Source organism: Rhipicephalus microplus, chromosome 10 (genome assembly GCF_043290135.1).
Source record: "Rhipicephalus microplus isolate Deutch F79 chromosome 10, USDA_Rmic, whole genome shotgun sequence".
NCBI lineage: Eukaryota > Metazoa > Arthropoda > Arachnida > Ixodida > Ixodidae > Rhipicephalus > Rhipicephalus microplus.
The window spans coordinates 40,579,773-40,597,113 of record NC_134709.1 but is presented as its reverse complement, the minus strand read 5'-3'; the positions used below and the strand labels follow the sequence as shown (position 1 = coordinate 40,597,113).

Sequence of the window (17,341 nt, the reverse complement as noted above, 5' to 3'; positions counted from 1 at the left end):
ATACGCAAGTTACCCTTTCCGAGAATAACTTGTTTGAAATGCAAGCGGGAACTCTACAGAAAGAAAAAACCACACAATTAGAAGCCCTGAAGCCTTGCCAAAATTATTCCCTCAGTAGGCCCTGAAGCCTTGCCAACAATATTCCCTCAGTAGTGTACGTCACTCAATCATGGGGAGTTAATCCGAAGTTAAATTTTGTTGCCCTGAGCATTCAATGAAAAATATTTCACTACAGAACGCCTCATCACCGCATCCTGTATTTGGCATACCAACGCTGAATAAACAACTTGCCGTTTTTGCCGACCATATTCTGCAGCGACATGCCTTGTTTTTGAAGAAATAGTCGTCACATGCCCATTCGATCTGACATAACATAGATGGCTGTTTGCTGCATACCTGGTGCGCTCGGCTTCAGCATTGCCTAGACTGGGGCTTTGAGTAAGCTTATTATCATCTCAAACTTCATGAATTTTTTGTGATTTGTAAAAATGAACATGTCCCAAATTGTCACACTCTGTAACCCCTCCATGTAAACAACGACCCCAAATCTAATAATCAAGATGATAACGAATGAATTTTCGTTAATTATTTATTGGAATGTAACTTTAGGAGCGGCAACGTTTTACCGCCCCTTCATAGAGTTCGTTTGTAAAGCAGAGATCTCGCTGTCAGAGCATTTTTATTAAAAGTATCTAGAGCCGGGTGCGCGAGTTTGTCGCGTTCTGCAAGATCAAAGTAAAGTTATTTTCCTTCCTGCCTTTCTTGTCAAGAAAAAGACACCCTGCATAGTGATACACAGTAAAACTGGTTTACTGTACTGGGCAACGACCGCATCATACTGCGACCTGGGTCGAGCGTCTTGTGCCCCGGGTAGACCGGGTGCTTTTTAAATACATGAAGCCTGAGCCACCCAAGTTTGTAAGCGTTGCGTTCTCCGCTTGCCATCGAATGCGCGGCAACCATTTTTGAGGCTGTCTGCTGCTTTCTTTAAGCATCACAGACGGCACCCGCAAGCACACTGAAGCACTGTGACGACTCCAGACATCACTGAGGTGTATGGTTTCTTTGACAGCAGACAGAATAGCTTCAGGCTGTCGTCTATTTACTTAATGCGATCATTCACCATTACGGTTCACTTGGCGGGTGTGCAAAGGACTGTTATTGGTTGATCATGTATGTGCTATAATGCAAGGGGGTGTAGGAATTTCTGAACCTGAGACAACCTGGCGCTTCATGTCGTGACTTAAACTGTGGCAATACGGTTTTGTGACAATTTGCTTTGGAAACCACAGCTTGAGTAAACTGCAGCTCCACATCGCTATCTGTTTCAATTACAATAATAATTCCGGTGTACACTTACCTTTTCATTTTTCTTTATGAAAGTTAAAGAAGCTTACGGAAAGAAATCACTTCCTTCTTTGAACTTGGAGTAGTTTCTTTCTTGTCTTCCTTAACCTTTGTACAAGCGTCATCTCCTCCTCTCCACTTATTTCATTGTAAAACACATGGAAAACGGCAGCAGTAGCAAGTGCTGAGACCAAAGGTCAGCAAAACTTGTAGAGCTCACTCAGACTCGCTTACGAAGTCTCTTTTGCTCTTGAGGCCCACTCGGACTCGCGAAAATTTCAACTAGACTCACTTGGACTCAAACTCTCCAAAACACTATTCACCCAGACTCGGACTTGCAACTCGATCTCAGCTAAGTGAGTTGACCCATCAGTCTGTTAGCTAAAGATAAGCTTTTCTGAGAATGGTGTCAATGCTCCTTAACACCAATATCTGACGTAACCGGTGCTGCTCTTGCCCCTTTTGATATAGTACCTTTGAATGCAAGTTGTGTTTGCTTGCGAACCAATGAGGTCCTTTTTATTGAAAGAGATGACAACACAAGATGTGTTTATCAACAAATCAATTCTGGAAGAGCCGGCTATAGGGAAGTCAAAGCACCCTTCTGCTTAATTCGCACCTCTAATCAATCAATATTGAAATTGTGTACGAACGACGCTGCTGTAGAGTACATGTGATCAGCAGACGTAAGTATAAATGTGAATCAAGGTAAGTCTGATAGTAATATTGAAGATGAGTAGATAGGACCATAGGCTGGCCAAAAAAAAGTGGAATTCACTCAGACTCGCTCAAGAACTGTATCTTGCACTTCGGGCTCACTCGAACTCGGGACTCGCCAAAATTTTTCTGAACTCGCTTGGACTCTCTCTCACAAAAATATTTTTCGTTCGGACTCCAACTCGCCAAAATGTTACTTATCCGGACTCGGAATCAGACTTGTGGCTTGATCCGAGTGCATGCGATCAAGTGAGTCGTCTCGTAAGTGAGTTCGCTGACCTATGCCTAGGGTGTCTTTTGTGATCTGCCACCTTTGCACGCTTAAGGCAGTAGCAGTTCACTGTCTCAGCCACACCTGTGAGCGGTTGACTTTTTAGGAGCAGCCCAGACAGTGAGATATTGGCCTCGATAAGCAACCTTTCAGGAAAGCTGATTCACACAAATCAACAGGAGTACCAATGCGAGTTCTGTAGCCGGAAATTTAATAATAAGCATGCACTAACAATGTACATGCATACCTGTGAGAAGCCTATGCCTGCCACCTGTGTCCTCCAGCATTCATGCAAACATCCAATCTGAGACTACTAGGATTCCAGGTTGAGAATACGGGACCTTTGCCTGTACGATTTTTTGTATCCGCATTTCAATGTATAATAGAGTAATAAATGACATTGGCTTAGAAATGACTTTGACTTCGTACACTTTGGCTAGACACGGTTATCTCTGTTTGCACAGTCACAAACGAAGTGGATACAGTTGATTTCACGTGACAAACGGGCGAAACGAGGCGTGATGGACGTGCAACCACATGTCGATAGGTAGGAGAAAATTCACCACTGATATCTCTCGTATGCGAACCCGTTGAGGGCTTGCTCATTCATGACGTCATGTGAACAGGCCACTCCAGTCACATATGGGGCTAACAATGCTAACAACCCTCTTATGCAGGCGAGTCATGTGCGAAAACCATAATACGATTACGAGGGACGTCATAGTTGAGCACTATGACTTCATTTTGACCCCCTGGGGTTCTATAATGTGTTTAAATCTATGTTCAGCAGAATTTTTTAGTTTATTTTCTTCGTTACGGTGTGGCTGTCATTACTAGCAATCAGATCTATGCCTTCACACTAGGCTGTGCAGTGTCGTGGGCCCTAAGCTACAGTGGTACATGAGTACAGTTGCTTATTTGGATGCAAGCAAGCATGTAAACTGTGCTTCCATCTTTATCCAATACAGCACAATTCACACAGGTTGCTTTGCAGCAAGGCACCCACACTGAAGTATGCATAGTGTAACTTCTACTTGTATTCATTTTGGTCATTACAACTGCTGCACAGCAACTTCTTTATGATGGAATTCATTATTTTTTTTTCTTTTTGCATCTCTTCCTTGTACATCTGTCTGTCTTGGATGACACCTGAGGATACTGGGAAATATATTGTCCTTACTCTCGCACTTGGTATTAGAACTACTCAGCTAGCCAGATAATGGTACGATTTGTCACAGCATGTGTGCGTCAACAAGTCATGTCGTTTTACACACAGGGTCAAAAACTCTTTTATACACATTTTCTTATGCATTACATTTAATTTCACCGTACAATTGTCGAGGACACCTTAGAAATATTGTAGGAGTGCATGTCTGTGATGAAACTATAGCATGCCGATGAAGATAATGAGCAATGAAATATTCTTCTGACATATCCGGTTTATAAAACCATACAGTGCATAGAAATGAACTCTCTACATGAAAAGGTCTCCACTTAATGAAGTTTGACTAAACTATGGGGGTTTAGCTGTAGTTTATAAGCTCCGATGCTGGTTTGTAACCTATGGTTTATATAACCAGGATTTCTTATCCTCTACTTTCTTTTTGGGGATTTCAGGGTATTTTTTTATTGGGTGTGCAACGCTGCCGGCAATCACGGCCTGTGGGGTAGGCCTGTCGCAGGCACGAATAAAAAGAAGCCATAATAATTAAAACGTGGGGTGAGAGTACCCATTTATTGAAATAATCACGTGATTAACGTTGCGGAATGTGGACGCATCTTCGCGAACAAAAAGACATGATCCTAAGGATGAACGTAGAACGATGTGTGGAAAATGCACGAATGTTCACGACTCCGATGCAGCCTCGGGAGCGCCTTCGCCCTGCTTCTCCGCCTCCTTGTTGGCCTCCTCTGACGCCGCTTCGATCGGCTTGGACGATTCTACCGTGATCGGGATCATCCTCGGCTTCTTGCTCGGAACCTCCGGCTTGGGAGCCTCGATGGCCAGCACGCCCGAAGACGACAGGGCGCAGGTGACCGTCTCTGCCTTCACACCTTCGGGAAGGGTGAACCGCTGGGTGAACTCTCGCTTCACGTAGCTGCTACCATCCTCGCTGTCTTCTTCGTGCTTGGCGCTCACCTCGACGCAGTCGCCGATCGCTTTCACGGAGATCTCCTCGGGCTTGTAGCCGCGTACGTTGCAGTTCACGACGAACTTGGAGTCGTCGTCCGCGGCTGAGTCGACGGCGCTTCGCGACGACTCTTCCTCGCTCAGCGGACGCTTGCGACGGCAGCTCGACGGTGAGTCGCCACGGATACACACGCAGTTTGAACTGGGGTCCGCGGATGCCTGCTTCCTCTTGCTCTCCGCTTGACGCAGCGCCGAAAGCACCGAGGTGCTTAGATGGTCCAGGGCTTTCAGGGGAGAGAACAAGTTCTCCTCTTCGGTAAATAGCGGGTAGAAAACCAAGCGCACCATTGTGGGCTTCGTCGATCAACTTCGTAGATTACTGGCGTGTGGTGTACGCAAACAGCGAAGTTCAGCGAACGAGCACGATCGAGTTGATCGAAACGTTTAGAAGGGCAGCTGAGTTCTGAATCTGCACTCGAGCAGACGACGCCGGCATTTATACGCTAGCTCGCATCGCAACGGAAACAGCGCGAACCTTCGAGATTTGAGGAGAGGAGGCCGTTTGCGTCACACTCTCTCCATCACTTCGCTGCTGTACATTCCCGGCCTCTCGCCCAACTGCCCGCTGTCGCGTAGGCTCCCGAACATTCTCGCGCCTTCCGAAAATGGGCGGGCGGTATCGACCCGTCACCGTCACGTTTCGTGCAGAGTACTGTGGCAGTGCTCTGTTGAATAATTGTGATCGTTAAGGAAATTCTTGCCTGTGCTTAGTGATGTTGATGGTTGAGCGTGCAGTAAACGGAGTGTGCATAGTCCGTTCACATACATTGGTTAGTCGTGTCGCCGCTCTATTCGAATCAATAAATTAAAATTAACGGAATAAAAATCTTTTGTTAGGTTCAATATAGTTAATAAAATGACCGCTGATGGCTGCATTTTTGTGCTCTGCAACCTACAGCAGATTACACCAGAACCGTAAGTCTACAAGAGCTATATGGGAGTCGCTTCAACCCGATTTAATGCACTCTGATATGTAATGGCTAATTCACGATTATTGTGTAGATAGGTGTGTTCTTGACAAAATACGAGGCACATTAACCCGTCGTTAACGCATTCGATCACTTACGGGCATGAGAACTACGATAATGGACTGGCTACATTAACCTCAACATTACAACGTTCCGCATACTGAATTCGCGGCGCCGTTGCTTCCCTCATTATTTCCGGTAAATCGTCTAAATAAATGCATCCTGCTTCGAGTCTTGAATAAAATAACGCAGCCATCAGTTTTAAACAGGTACCAATAAGCAGCTGCATCACGCATTTACGCCTCAAACAAAACAAAACGGCCTCTTTTATTTTGTTTGTTTTTTCATCCGAAAACAGTAGCAGACGACACGAGAGCTTTCTCGAAGGTTCCGAAAACTGCCGACCAATAGTAGAGCGGCTGGCTTGACGTCATCAGCGCGCTTTACTCGGATTATTTTTGCGTGGTTCTCAATGCTTCTGGGCGTTTCTAGAAAAGCGCGCGAACGATATAAATTGCGCACCGAGCGGGCGTCAGGCAGACTTGCGACTTGATCACTCGAATACGAGAGCGATAGTTCTGGAAAGAACGCATACCACACAACGCACTCATTATGCCTAGCCGCATGCAGTCAGACGTACCAGCCATCGGCATCGACCTAGGCACCACGTACTCGTGCGTGGGAGTCTTTCAACACGGTCGCGTCGAGATCATCGCCAACGATCAGGGCAATCGCACGACGCCGAGCTACGTTGCCTTCACGGACACGGAGCGGCTGATCGGCGATGCAGCCAAAGCGCAGGCGGCCATGAACCCCGAAAACACGGTGTTCGATGCCAAGAGACTGATCGGGCGCCGCTACGACGACCCCAAGATCCAAGACGACATCCGGCACTGGCCCTTCAAGGTTGAGAACGACGGAGGCAAGCCCAAGATCAGCGTCGAGTTCAAGGGCGAGCGAAAGCGTTTCAACCCGGAGGAGATCAGCGCCATGGTTTTGACCAAGATGAAGGAGACGGCCGAGGCGTACCTGGGAAAGAAGGTGAGCGACGCTGTCATCACGGTGCCCGCTTACTTCAACGATTCTCAGAGGCAGGCGACGAAAGATGCCGGTGCTATCGCTGGTCTCAACGTGCTGCGCATCATCAATGAACCTACTGCAGCCGCGCTTGCCTATGGCCTCGATAAGAACCTGCGCGGAGAGAAGAACGTCCTCATCTTTGATCTCGGTGGAGGCACCTTCGATGTGTCCGTGCTGACCATCGACGAGGGTTCCATGTTCGAAGTGCGCTCCACGGCAGGTGACACACATCTCGGAGGAGAAGACTTCGACAACCGAATGGTGGAGCACTTTGTGCAGGAATTCAAGAGGAAACACCGCAAAGACCTCAGAGTGAACCCTCGAGCCGTGCGAAGACTCCGCACTGCCTGTGAGCGCGCCAAGAGGACACTCTCGAGTTCTGCCGAGGCGAGCATCGAGATTGACGCGCTGTTCGAAGGCATCGACTTCTACAGCAAGATCACCCGAGCCAGGTTCGAGGAGCTCTGCATGGACCTGTTCCGGAGCACATTGGAGCCCGTGGAGCGAGCACTTCGCGACGCCAAGATGGACAAGTCGCAGATTCACGACGTAGTACTCGTGGGTGGTTCCACTCGAATCCCAAAGGTGCAGAAGCTGCTCAAGGACTTCTTCAATGGCAAAGAACTTTCCATGGGCATCAACCCGGACGAGGCCGTTGCCTATGGCGCTGCAGTTCAGGCAGCCGTGCTGAGTGGCGACTCGAGCGACAGCATTCGTGACGTACTCCTGGTTGACGTGGCGCCGCTGTCATTGGGCATCGAGACAGCGGGCGGGGTTATGACTCGCATCGTGGAGCGCAACTCTCGCATTCCATGCAAGACGTCGCAGACGTTCACCACTTACTCCGACAACCAACCTGCAGTCACAATCCAGGTTTACGAAGGTGAACGTGCCCTCACCAAAGACAACCACCTTCTGGGAACATTCAACCTCAACGGCATTCCACCAGCGCCCAGAGGGGTTCCACAGATAGAAGTCACCTTTGATATGGATGCCAACGGCATCCTGCAGGTCTCTGCCAAAGACAAGAGCACGGGTAAGCAAGAGTGCATACGCATCACCAACGACAAGGGCCGTCTCTCCAAGGAGGAGATTGACCGAATGCTTGCTGAGGCTGAGAAGTTCAAGCAGGAAGACGACATTCAGCGTGAGAGAGTGGCTGCCAGGAATAGCCTCGAGTCCTACGTCTATGGAGTTAAGCAGGCTGCTGAAGAAGCTGGAGACAAGCTGTCATCCTCGGAGAAGGACTCGGTGCTCTCGAAGTGTCGGGAAACCATCTCATGGATTGATGGAAACAGCCTGGCGGAGAAGGAGGAGTACGAGCACCGTCTCAAGGAGCTTCAGCAGGCTTGCATGCCCATCATGAGCAAGATGCACCAGCCTCAAGGACCCAAAGCATGGTTCAACACCTCACCATGCTGGGCCAACTGTCGAAGAGGTGGACTGAGTCAAGGATGTACTAGTGATCTAGGTTTTTTTAATTAAATTGTAAATACTCATCTAGTCATCTTTTTTTTTTTACTGCCATGGAATGTACTGTAAATAGTTGTTCACTCAAACACCACAATAAAGGGACTTGAATTTTTTTAACCTTGTGTCTTGTGTGACTGCCAGGGTGATGCGACAGCTTATTTGAAATGCCTGTCGCTTTCACTTCTGTGCTATGCCACTTCTAGTGCCTCGAAATGCTTTACTCAAGTAAAGCTGTGAGGAGTTTAGGTGCTGAAAATCATCGTCTCAGGACTTGAGTTTGACACAGAACGAATTTTGGTTAAAGGTAAGTGTAGCGAATTGACTTGGAAGTTCCGTCTAATTAAGTGTTTGAGACTATTCAAACACTGTCTTGCAGTGAATAGCATAATGAACTTAGACTTAAGTACATAAACACTGGTTTGCTGTTTTTTTCATTCAAGAGCTCAAAAAAATGTTAAAGGTATGTTTCTCCATTCTTCATAAGTTTCATATGCTGAAAATTATGTTCAAGGTGCTGCAGTTAAGTCCAAAACCAACCTTGTCAGAGGCTGCTCGCATTTAAGCAGCGTGTCTGGTTACCACGTGTCTACTATTGCGTTACCCAACTTCTAGACACTCCCTGATTAGGACTGTGCAATTGATGAGTGGGCTTGATAAGGAGGGCTTGAAGAGTAGATTCACGGCTTAGCTTCAATTGTATTCTTTATGTAGAACTTGGTAGAGAACAAAAAAGACACATAAATAAAAGACATCAAAGTTGAAAACATTTATAGAAACAGCTTGTATAAAAAAGACAGCACTTAGCACTATAAAGCTGGAGAGTGTAAGAATGATTTCACTCTTTAATTCTGCCTTTGAAGAAGTGCCGGTACAACCGATTCTCCAAAGGGGGTTTCATGATCTGCTTTATTGCTTTTGTTTTCCTTTGTCCATGCATGATTCTATTAATGTTTTGCATGAACTAGTATTTCCAATTTGTTATAGTTGACATTTAGCAAGCCAACAGGGTAGTAAGATCATGTTAAGCAGATTTGTAGGTTGTCCTGCCAACATGCTATGAGTGGACTGCATAGATGTTAATAAGCCATCTCAACACCTCATTAAAGTTTCCCTTAAATGAGTAGATTATTGTCAATTAATGGGTCTTGTCCAATCTCTGTGGCACACACCTGTTTTGATAGATTGATCGAATGCTCAACACACTGGCAGTCCCCACCTTGGCGCATTGGCCAAGACTTCGCTATCTTAACATTTCAATGATAACGTAGAGAATGCTTAGTTATAAAATAAAGGGGAAAGATTGCTGATACTTTAATGAAATCTTCAAATTATTGTGCAATTGTACGATAAGACCAGAGAGCTGTATTAAATCTGACCAGAACAATTTTGTTCGGATATGCTAAGCTTCAACACATTAAAAAAAAAGGTTAGTTCATGAATATTTGTTATAAAGTGGGGCTTAGAAAGGCATGTCTTAGGTGGTTTGAATAAAATTATAAACTGCACCAAGGACATTCCTGTATGCCATTATCCATAAGCGTTGGCACCAAAGTTCATATACAAGTGCTGCAGTAAACGTATCTTGAAAAATGGATTAAGGAGAAGTATTTTTTTTAATAATGAATATCTAAGACATAACACAAGATAATGTTCAATTGTTCTTATTTATTTGCAGAAATGACAGAGGGGCAATATTACAAACCAGGCCCGTTTATAAGTATATGTTTGGTAGTGACAAATATGAACATTGTTGGAGAAAGAATAAAGAAGATGTTTGTTGTGATTGAGGCTCGTGCTTGTTTTGCTGAGACCACTGACTCCTGCATCATTGGTGCTCGACAAATTAAACGGTTGCCTTACCTAGGCCTCTAAACGTATTTCAATGGTTTAAATGCTGGGACAGGCATCCATTAATGTTTTGCATGAACTAGTACTTCCAATTTGTAGTAGTTGACAGCAAGCCAACAGGGTTAGTAAGGTCGTGTGTAAGCAGATTTATAGGTTGTCCTGCCAACGTGCTAAGAGTGGACTGCATGGATGTTAATAAGTCATCTCAACACTTCATTAAAGTTTCCCTTAACTGAGTAGATTATTGTCAATTAGTGGGTATTGTGCACTAATTAGTGGGTCTTGTCCATTATACAGCAGGTAGTAAAAGTCACAGTTACTACCACAGGGGAGATTGACCATTGCGAGACTTCAATGGAAATTTTAAGTGCTGATATTCCATCCCTTATGGTATTGTTTACCTCATATCTGTGCCCATAGCTAATGTTCTATATTTGATTGCCGTTATAAGTTCCACTATTGGAAGAGATAATTATTGAGCCATCCAGTGATGTTAGTGCCTGGGAATGAGCCACCCTATTAATTTTTTCACCACCCAGGGCTTAATTTTGATTGGACCTGTGGAAAGTGGTAGGGCTTCCCCATTTTTTGGGGCACATACCTGCCAGACCAGAGTTTTTGCGTATGCCAACAGCCACATCGACAGCGACATGAGTCGGACAACAGAATCTTCCCTTGAAAAGACAATATGCGGCCGATGGAAGCTGAAGCTAGATTTCCCACATGAAGGGTGCCATTTGCAACAATTATGCTAGCATGGCTATCGTCCTCCCATTGACTTTCTTGGGTGTAGACTCACTCACAAAAGTTCACAGAACGTGGACTCTACTGAAAATGGGAATCTCTGCTCTGCTAGCGCACAGCACTTTTAACCTAGCCGGTAGCTGTATAAGTCACAGTTACTACCACAGGCGGGAATATTTATTTGGAGGCTACGTCATCAAACGAAGTAGGAATATAGCTTTTTAGAAAATGCTACATTCCACAAACTTCTGGGTGTGGAGGTTTGTGTATGTACAAGGTTAGAACCTGCAAATATGTACTAGGGCTACTCAAACACATGGTATGTATAACTGCGGCCCTAAAATACTGCACTTAAGCCCAACGGACCAATAAAAACACAAGTACTACCTGAGAGGTGACAAGGCTGCCACAGTTATAACCACGAAAGGTCGAGAGCAGTTACGCAGTGAATAAGGCGAGAAACCGAGGTACACACTCTTTCAACAGCCTCGTCTTTACTGTCAATCAGCTCGTCGCAAACATGATTAACTAGGATTGAGCACCTCGATTGACCTTATCAACTGCAGTGATGGAACTAAAAAGCAGGGCTTACTAGCTCCACTATTAGATGAGAACATACAATTTCCACTTCGAGAAAAACGTACATCACTGTTATTCTCTAATCAGGTTAAAGTACAAGCTACACTATGCCTGCTTTGTAAAGTCCAACATGACCCATCAGGCAGAAGCCATGAAAGCAACATGCATGTTCAGTGGCCAGATTCAAGGGTCTCAACATCAGACGAGTTGCTCAAGTGCTGTTTCTATCGAGTAAGCTAACCTAATACGTCTCTGCCACTAACATGTGCTGGAGTATGAGATAAAGAGCACACAAATAAGCACGTCAAAGGCATAAATTGTGTTCATTAAACTTTATTTCGAACTTCAAACACAAGGACAGATAATGGTAGGTGACAATCCACAGACGTTTAAGCCAGGGGACTAGTGAGTGACTGAAACAATTTTATTATTGATTCAGCATAAAGGGGGAAGAGGTAGAGGGATTTAAAGAAGACTCTAGCGTGCTCGGACGTCCCGGAGCGGCAACCTACTCGTGTCAGACCCGTGGGGACGCCCCTTTCAGCCGCTGGCGTTCCAGGATTCCAAGCACATGCTGGACCACGTCTCTTTGGTTGCCTGGCTCTTGGCTCATGATTTTGCTGCTGATGTGAGTTGAGTCTCCTTCTTGGCCACCGTCGAGCAACCAAGAAGGGGACTAGCCAGAAATTTTTTTCGTGTGGTTGTACGGTTTGTGTTTGTGCATGCATTGTGCGAGTGTACACATACACATGCCAAATCAATAAATTTTGGGAAAGGGGGAGTGGGGTCTAAGCTTCACTGGCTACACCAGCAATGTAAGCCAACTGTGCCGCTGAATCCGCACTTCAACCTGGCATGATGGCAACTTCTCATCATGAAGTACTAAACACTTTTGCTAACAACAACTGCCTTTGATGAACGCTGTGACCTATACAAATGAAGAGTCTAATGATGAAGTTACTCTCATGTGGTAGCAGTGTGGAACAGCCCCATTGCTCACAAATGCTGATTTAAGGCAATCTCAGTAACTTCTTGGTTTTGCATGCGAGTGCAATCAAGGGTTTCTGCTATGAATGTGACATTCGATGAGTTCACTAATTAAAATGTGCTACCAATCAAGTTTTTCAATCTACTGGGAAACTGCCCCGCCCCTTTCTTTTGTGTTTATTGTCATTCAGCTCATTCAAAACATGATTAACTACGATTTCTATCATACGAATTTGCAATTGATGTCAACATGTTTGTTTTGTCTAATAATGCAGAAAAAAAAAAGTGGGGGAGTAGGAATGTCTGACGTGTTCAGTTTAGCTGTGTACAACAAACAAGTATGGCACAATGCTTCAAATTCATGAACCCACTTACACTTTGTGTGCTTCTGCAGGACTAATTTGCCAATTATAGTGATACGAGGGTCTCATTTTCGTCAGTGTGTCTGGATTAACTTGTCGCAGAAGACTTGGCGTGAGGCACATATCAAGTGTTGGTGAAGGAATCCGAAACTACTCCACTGCCTCCAGTTTCATGTGCATTTGTGAGAGTGCCCTTGCTGAGATTCCAAAACAGACACTTGAGGCTCACTGCCAGTGCATAACAACTTGCTCAGTTCTGCATTCGATGCCTCTTGGGGCTACTTCAACTTCACTATTTCTTCGAGTACAGGTTAGCCCTCCAGGACAAAGAGCTGCTGTCAGCAGCTCGACTGAGCCCAGGAGGCATTGCACACTTTATAGCACGTGTTAAGTGATCGCACGTAACACTTCACTTTAAGTGCCCATAAAAGGCATTCATTGCTACTTATGTTTCTGCTTAGGATGTATGTCGTATGTATATTCAATGTCTACGCGATTGCACATCACCTAAAGCTGACACGGCATTTTAGAGTAGAGGCACCTGCATGTTATTCCAAGATGTGTGGAGTGTAGCAGAAATTTGCAGAGGGAAAAATGGGATGTGATTGTATGATGTGCATGCCCTCATGAACACGAAACTGACTGGTGGTGGCAATCACAAGCATGCAGAGTTCATGCTGCTCAGTTTATTTCGAAAGAGCCTGAGTGATTTCGAAAATGTATGCAGTTTCTATCATACAAATTTGCAATTGATGACAACATGTTTGTTTTGTCTAATAATGCAGAAAAAATAAGAGTGGGGGAGTAGGACGTCAATGTTAGGCTAGGAATGTTCACTTTATAGTATAAAAAATGACAGCACCGAGATTAACAGATAGATCAAGATCGCCGCAGCACTGATTTGAGAAGTGTGGTCTATCTTGTTAGCCAGGCAAGGTACGAGACCACGTAAGCCTTCATGGAAAACGTCGCAAACGTGTAAGTTGATGTTATACGATGTAGCACAATAAACACATCGAAAATAAATCGCAATGTCTGAAAATAATCCCGATAATCCCACCCCGAGTTGTATAACCTGTACTACTATGCGGTCGCCTTAATATCTTCCTGCACTGTCGTGCAAATGGAGTTCTGGCAGTTCACTTTCAAGGTACCTCATCTTTTCGGCATCGGCACTATGCACCGTCGACACTAAGGGATATTTACTAATACATACGTACTCGATTACGCAATCCCGTGGAAACACACGCACAAAGACTTAAAAAGCACTCTGTAGTTGCACGTGAGAACATCAAGCAGGGCACACACACATTCAACAGATGTTAGAAAACGCGGAACAATGTTAACTCCAAGAACGAAGCATGGCCAATAATCTTACGATGACGATCCTCTGCCTGCGAAAAGCTAATGATGCCCCTGCCGACAATAACGAACCCTGGACTCACGAGAACATTGGTGATAGCCTAAACGCGTTCAGAAAGCATGACCTACTACACTCCTGACCTGCCCAGAGAGCACCTCTTCCAGCGCCCACGTTCTAGTTCATACCTTCTGCCGCTAGGGCCGTAACTTAGGAGCACTGTGGCGCTAGTCAGCACCTGTTCGCTGACGTCAGCTTGAGTGTTCGTGGTCATATTTCGGCCAACAGAGCACTCATATTGCGTAATTATTATGCACTAATGAAAAATAATTTTGAAACAAATATTTCAAAAGTCATTCACAAATTCTTTGCAATTAAATGGACGCAACATCACATATGCTGTCCTACACTATGTAAGTCTACGGATTCTCGCATTTGTCCACCAGTGTGCAATAAATTTTTCGTCACACTGAACAGCTTACTTGACCAGTCATCTAAGTGAAAAAATAGTCACATATATGCCGGCTGTTCATCACGGAATGCAGCCGTTCTTACTCTAGCGCCGTCCAAACAGCCGTAAAGTAGCAGACGAACAGGTTATAGGTAGCGCCACCTACGGCGAGCGATTGAACGAGAGCGGGGACACGCGCTCCCATAGGAACCCCGCTATCTGAACAGGTCAGGAGTGTAGTAGGTCATGTCAGAAAGTCGCCGTATTTACATCTCGCCGGATCTCGAATGTTCTCGTGCATTCGCGAACAGCTGATTTGAAAAGGCAGGATCGCACAAAATCTGCCACACGCAAACAACGTAATTATGATGCTGGTGATGCCACAGGCACGGCTATTATACTGTATTATTTATTCGTTTCTATAGGTGACTGAAAGACATCGCTAAAAGCTTGAGAAGCTTCGTTGTCAATGTGTATATTTCCATAAGTATTCGGCCCTATTGCACGCACGACCTGCGTTGGACGTCAAAAGATACATTATATAATAAATTTATTGTAGATTTATACCTCAGTATCTAAACATCGCATTTTGTTTGTTTTTTCTGTTTTTTTTTTTATGCTAGCAGCAGCAGCAGACGATGCGAGACCTTTCTCGGAGCTTCTACGAGCACCTGACCAATAGCAGAACGGCCAGGTTGATGACGTTGCCCTGCTTTGCTCCTATTGGTTGGCGCTGCTCGCGAAGCTTCTCAGCGTTTCTGGAAAAGCGCGCGAACGATATAAATTGCGCACCGAGCGGGCGTCAGGCAGACTTGCGACTTGATCACTCGAATACGAGAGCGATAGTTCTGGAAAGAACGCATACCACACAACGCACTCATTATGCCTAGCCGCATGCAGTCAGACGTACCAGCCATCGGCATCGACCTAGGCACCACGTACTCGTGCGTGGGAGTCTTTCAACACGGTCGCGTCGAGATCATCGCCAACGATCAGGGCAATCGCACGACGCCGAGCTACGTTGCCTTCACGGACACGGAGCGGCTGATCGGTGATGCAGCCAAAGCGCAGGCGGCCATGAACCCCGAAAACACCGTGTTCGATGCCAAGAGACTGATCGGGCGCCGCTACGACGACCCCAAGATCCAAGACGACATCCGGCACTGGCCCTTCAAGGTTGAGAACGACGGAGGCAAGCCCAAGATCAGCGTCGAGTTCAAGGGCGAGCGAAAACGTTTCAACCCGGAGGAGATCAGCGCCATGGTTTTGACCAAGATGAAGGAGACGGCCGAGGCGTACCTGGGAAAGAAGGTGAGCGACGCTGTCATCACGGTGCCCGCTTACTTCAACGATTCTCAGAGGCAGGCGACGAAAGATGCCGGCGCAATCGCTGGTCTCAACGTGCTGCGCATCATCAATGAGCCTACTGCAGCCGCGCTTGCCTATGGCCTCGATAAGAACCTGCGTGGAGAGAAGAACGTCCTCATCTTCGATCTCGGTGGTGGCACCTTCGATGTCTCCGTGCTGACCATCGACGAGGGTTCCATGTTCGAAGTGCGCTCCACGGCAGGTGACACACATCTCGGAGGAGAAGACTTCGACAACCGAATGGTGGAGCACTTTGTGCAGGAATTCAAGAGGAAACACCGCAAAGACCTCAGAGTGAACCCTCGAGCCGTGCGAAGACTCCGCACTGCCTGTGAGCGTGCCAAGAGGACTCTCTCGAGTTCTGCTGAGGCGAGCATCGAGATCGACGCGCTGTTCGAAGGCATCGACTTCTACAGCAAGATCACTCGAGCCAGGTTCGAGGAGCTCTGCATGGACCTGTTCCGAAGCACATTGGAGCCCGTGGAGCGAGCACTTCGCGACGCCAAGATGGACAAGTCGCAGATTCACGACGTAGTACTCGTGGGCGGTTCCACTCGAATCCCAAAGGTGCAGAAGCTGCTCAAGGACTTCTTCAACAGCAAAGAACTTTCCATGGGCATCAACCCGGACGAGGCCGTTGCCTATGGCGCTGCGGTTCAGGCAGCCGTGCTGAGTGGCGACTCGAGCGACAGCATTCGTGACGTACTCCTGGTTGACGTGGCGCCGCTGTCATTGGGCATCGAGACAGCGGGCGGGGTTATGACTCGCATCGTGGAGCGCAACTCTCGCATTCCATGCAAGACGTCGCAGACATTCACCACTTACTCCGACAACCAACCTGCAGTCACAATCCAGGTTTACGAAGGTGAACGTGCCCTCACCAAAGACAACCACCTTCTGGGAACATTCAACCTCAACGGCATTCCACCAGCGCCCAGAGGGGTTCCACAGATAGAAGTCACCTTTGATATGGACGCCAACGGCATCCTTCAGGTCTCGGCCAAAGACAAGAGCACGGGCAAGCAAGAGTGCATACGCATCACCAACGACAAGGGCCGTCTCTCCAAGGAGGAGATTGACCGAATGCTTGCTGAGGCTGAGAAGTTCAAGCAGGAAGACGACATTCAGCGTGAGAGAGTGGCTGCCAGGAATAACCTCGAGTCCTACGTCTATGGAGTTAAGCAGGCTGCTGAAGAAGCTGGAGACAAGCTGTCATCCTCGGAGAAGGACTCGGTGCTCTCGAAGTGTCGGGAAACCATCTCATGGATTGATGGAAACAGCCTGGCGGAGAAGGAGGAGTACGAGCACCGTCTCAAGGAGCTTCAGCAGGCTTGCATGCCAATCATGAGCAAGATGCACCAGCCTCAAGGACCAAAGCATGGTTCAACACCTCACCATGCTGGGCCAACTGTCGAAGAGGTGGACTGAGTCAAGGATGTACTAGTGATCTAGGTTTTTTTAATTAAATTGTAAATACTCATCTAGTCATCTTTTTTTTTTTTTTTCACTGCCATGGAATGCACTGTAAATAGTTGTTCACTCAAACACCACAATAAAGGGACTTGAATTTTTTTAACCTTGTGTCTTGTGTGACT

General features: G+C 46.4%; 2 protein-coding genes and 1 pseudogene across 3 annotated transcripts; 2 read left to right on the top strand and 1 right to left on the bottom strand.

The window, feature by feature from the left end:
• Positions 1 to 4,043: 4,043 nt before the first annotated feature.
• On the bottom strand, positions 4,044 to 4,949 carry LOC119181748 (alpha-crystallin A chain). Its single transcript, XM_037432991.2, has one exon. The coding sequence runs from the start codon at positions 4,812 to 4,814 to the stop codon at positions 4,182 to 4,184; it is 633 nt and encodes a 210-aa protein (XP_037288888.2). The 5' UTR covers positions 4,815 to 4,949; the 3' UTR covers positions 4,044 to 4,181.
• A 1,066-nt stretch (positions 4,950 to 6,015) lies between these two features.
• On the top strand, positions 6,016 to 8,164 carry LOC142761785 (heat shock protein 68-like; annotated as a pseudogene). The gene has a single exon (XR_012886509.1). The product of XR_012886509.1 is annotated as a heat shock protein 68-like (transcript).
• Positions 8,165 to 15,177: 7,013 nt separating this feature from the next.
• On the top strand, positions 15,178 to 17,322 carry LOC119180646 (heat shock protein 68). The gene has a single exon (XM_075875531.1). The coding sequence runs from the start codon at positions 15,261 to 15,263 to the stop codon at positions 17,172 to 17,174; it is 1,914 nt and encodes a 637-aa protein (XP_075731646.1). The 5' UTR covers positions 15,178 to 15,260; the 3' UTR covers positions 17,175 to 17,322.
• Positions 17,323 to 17,341: the final 19 nt, after the last annotated feature.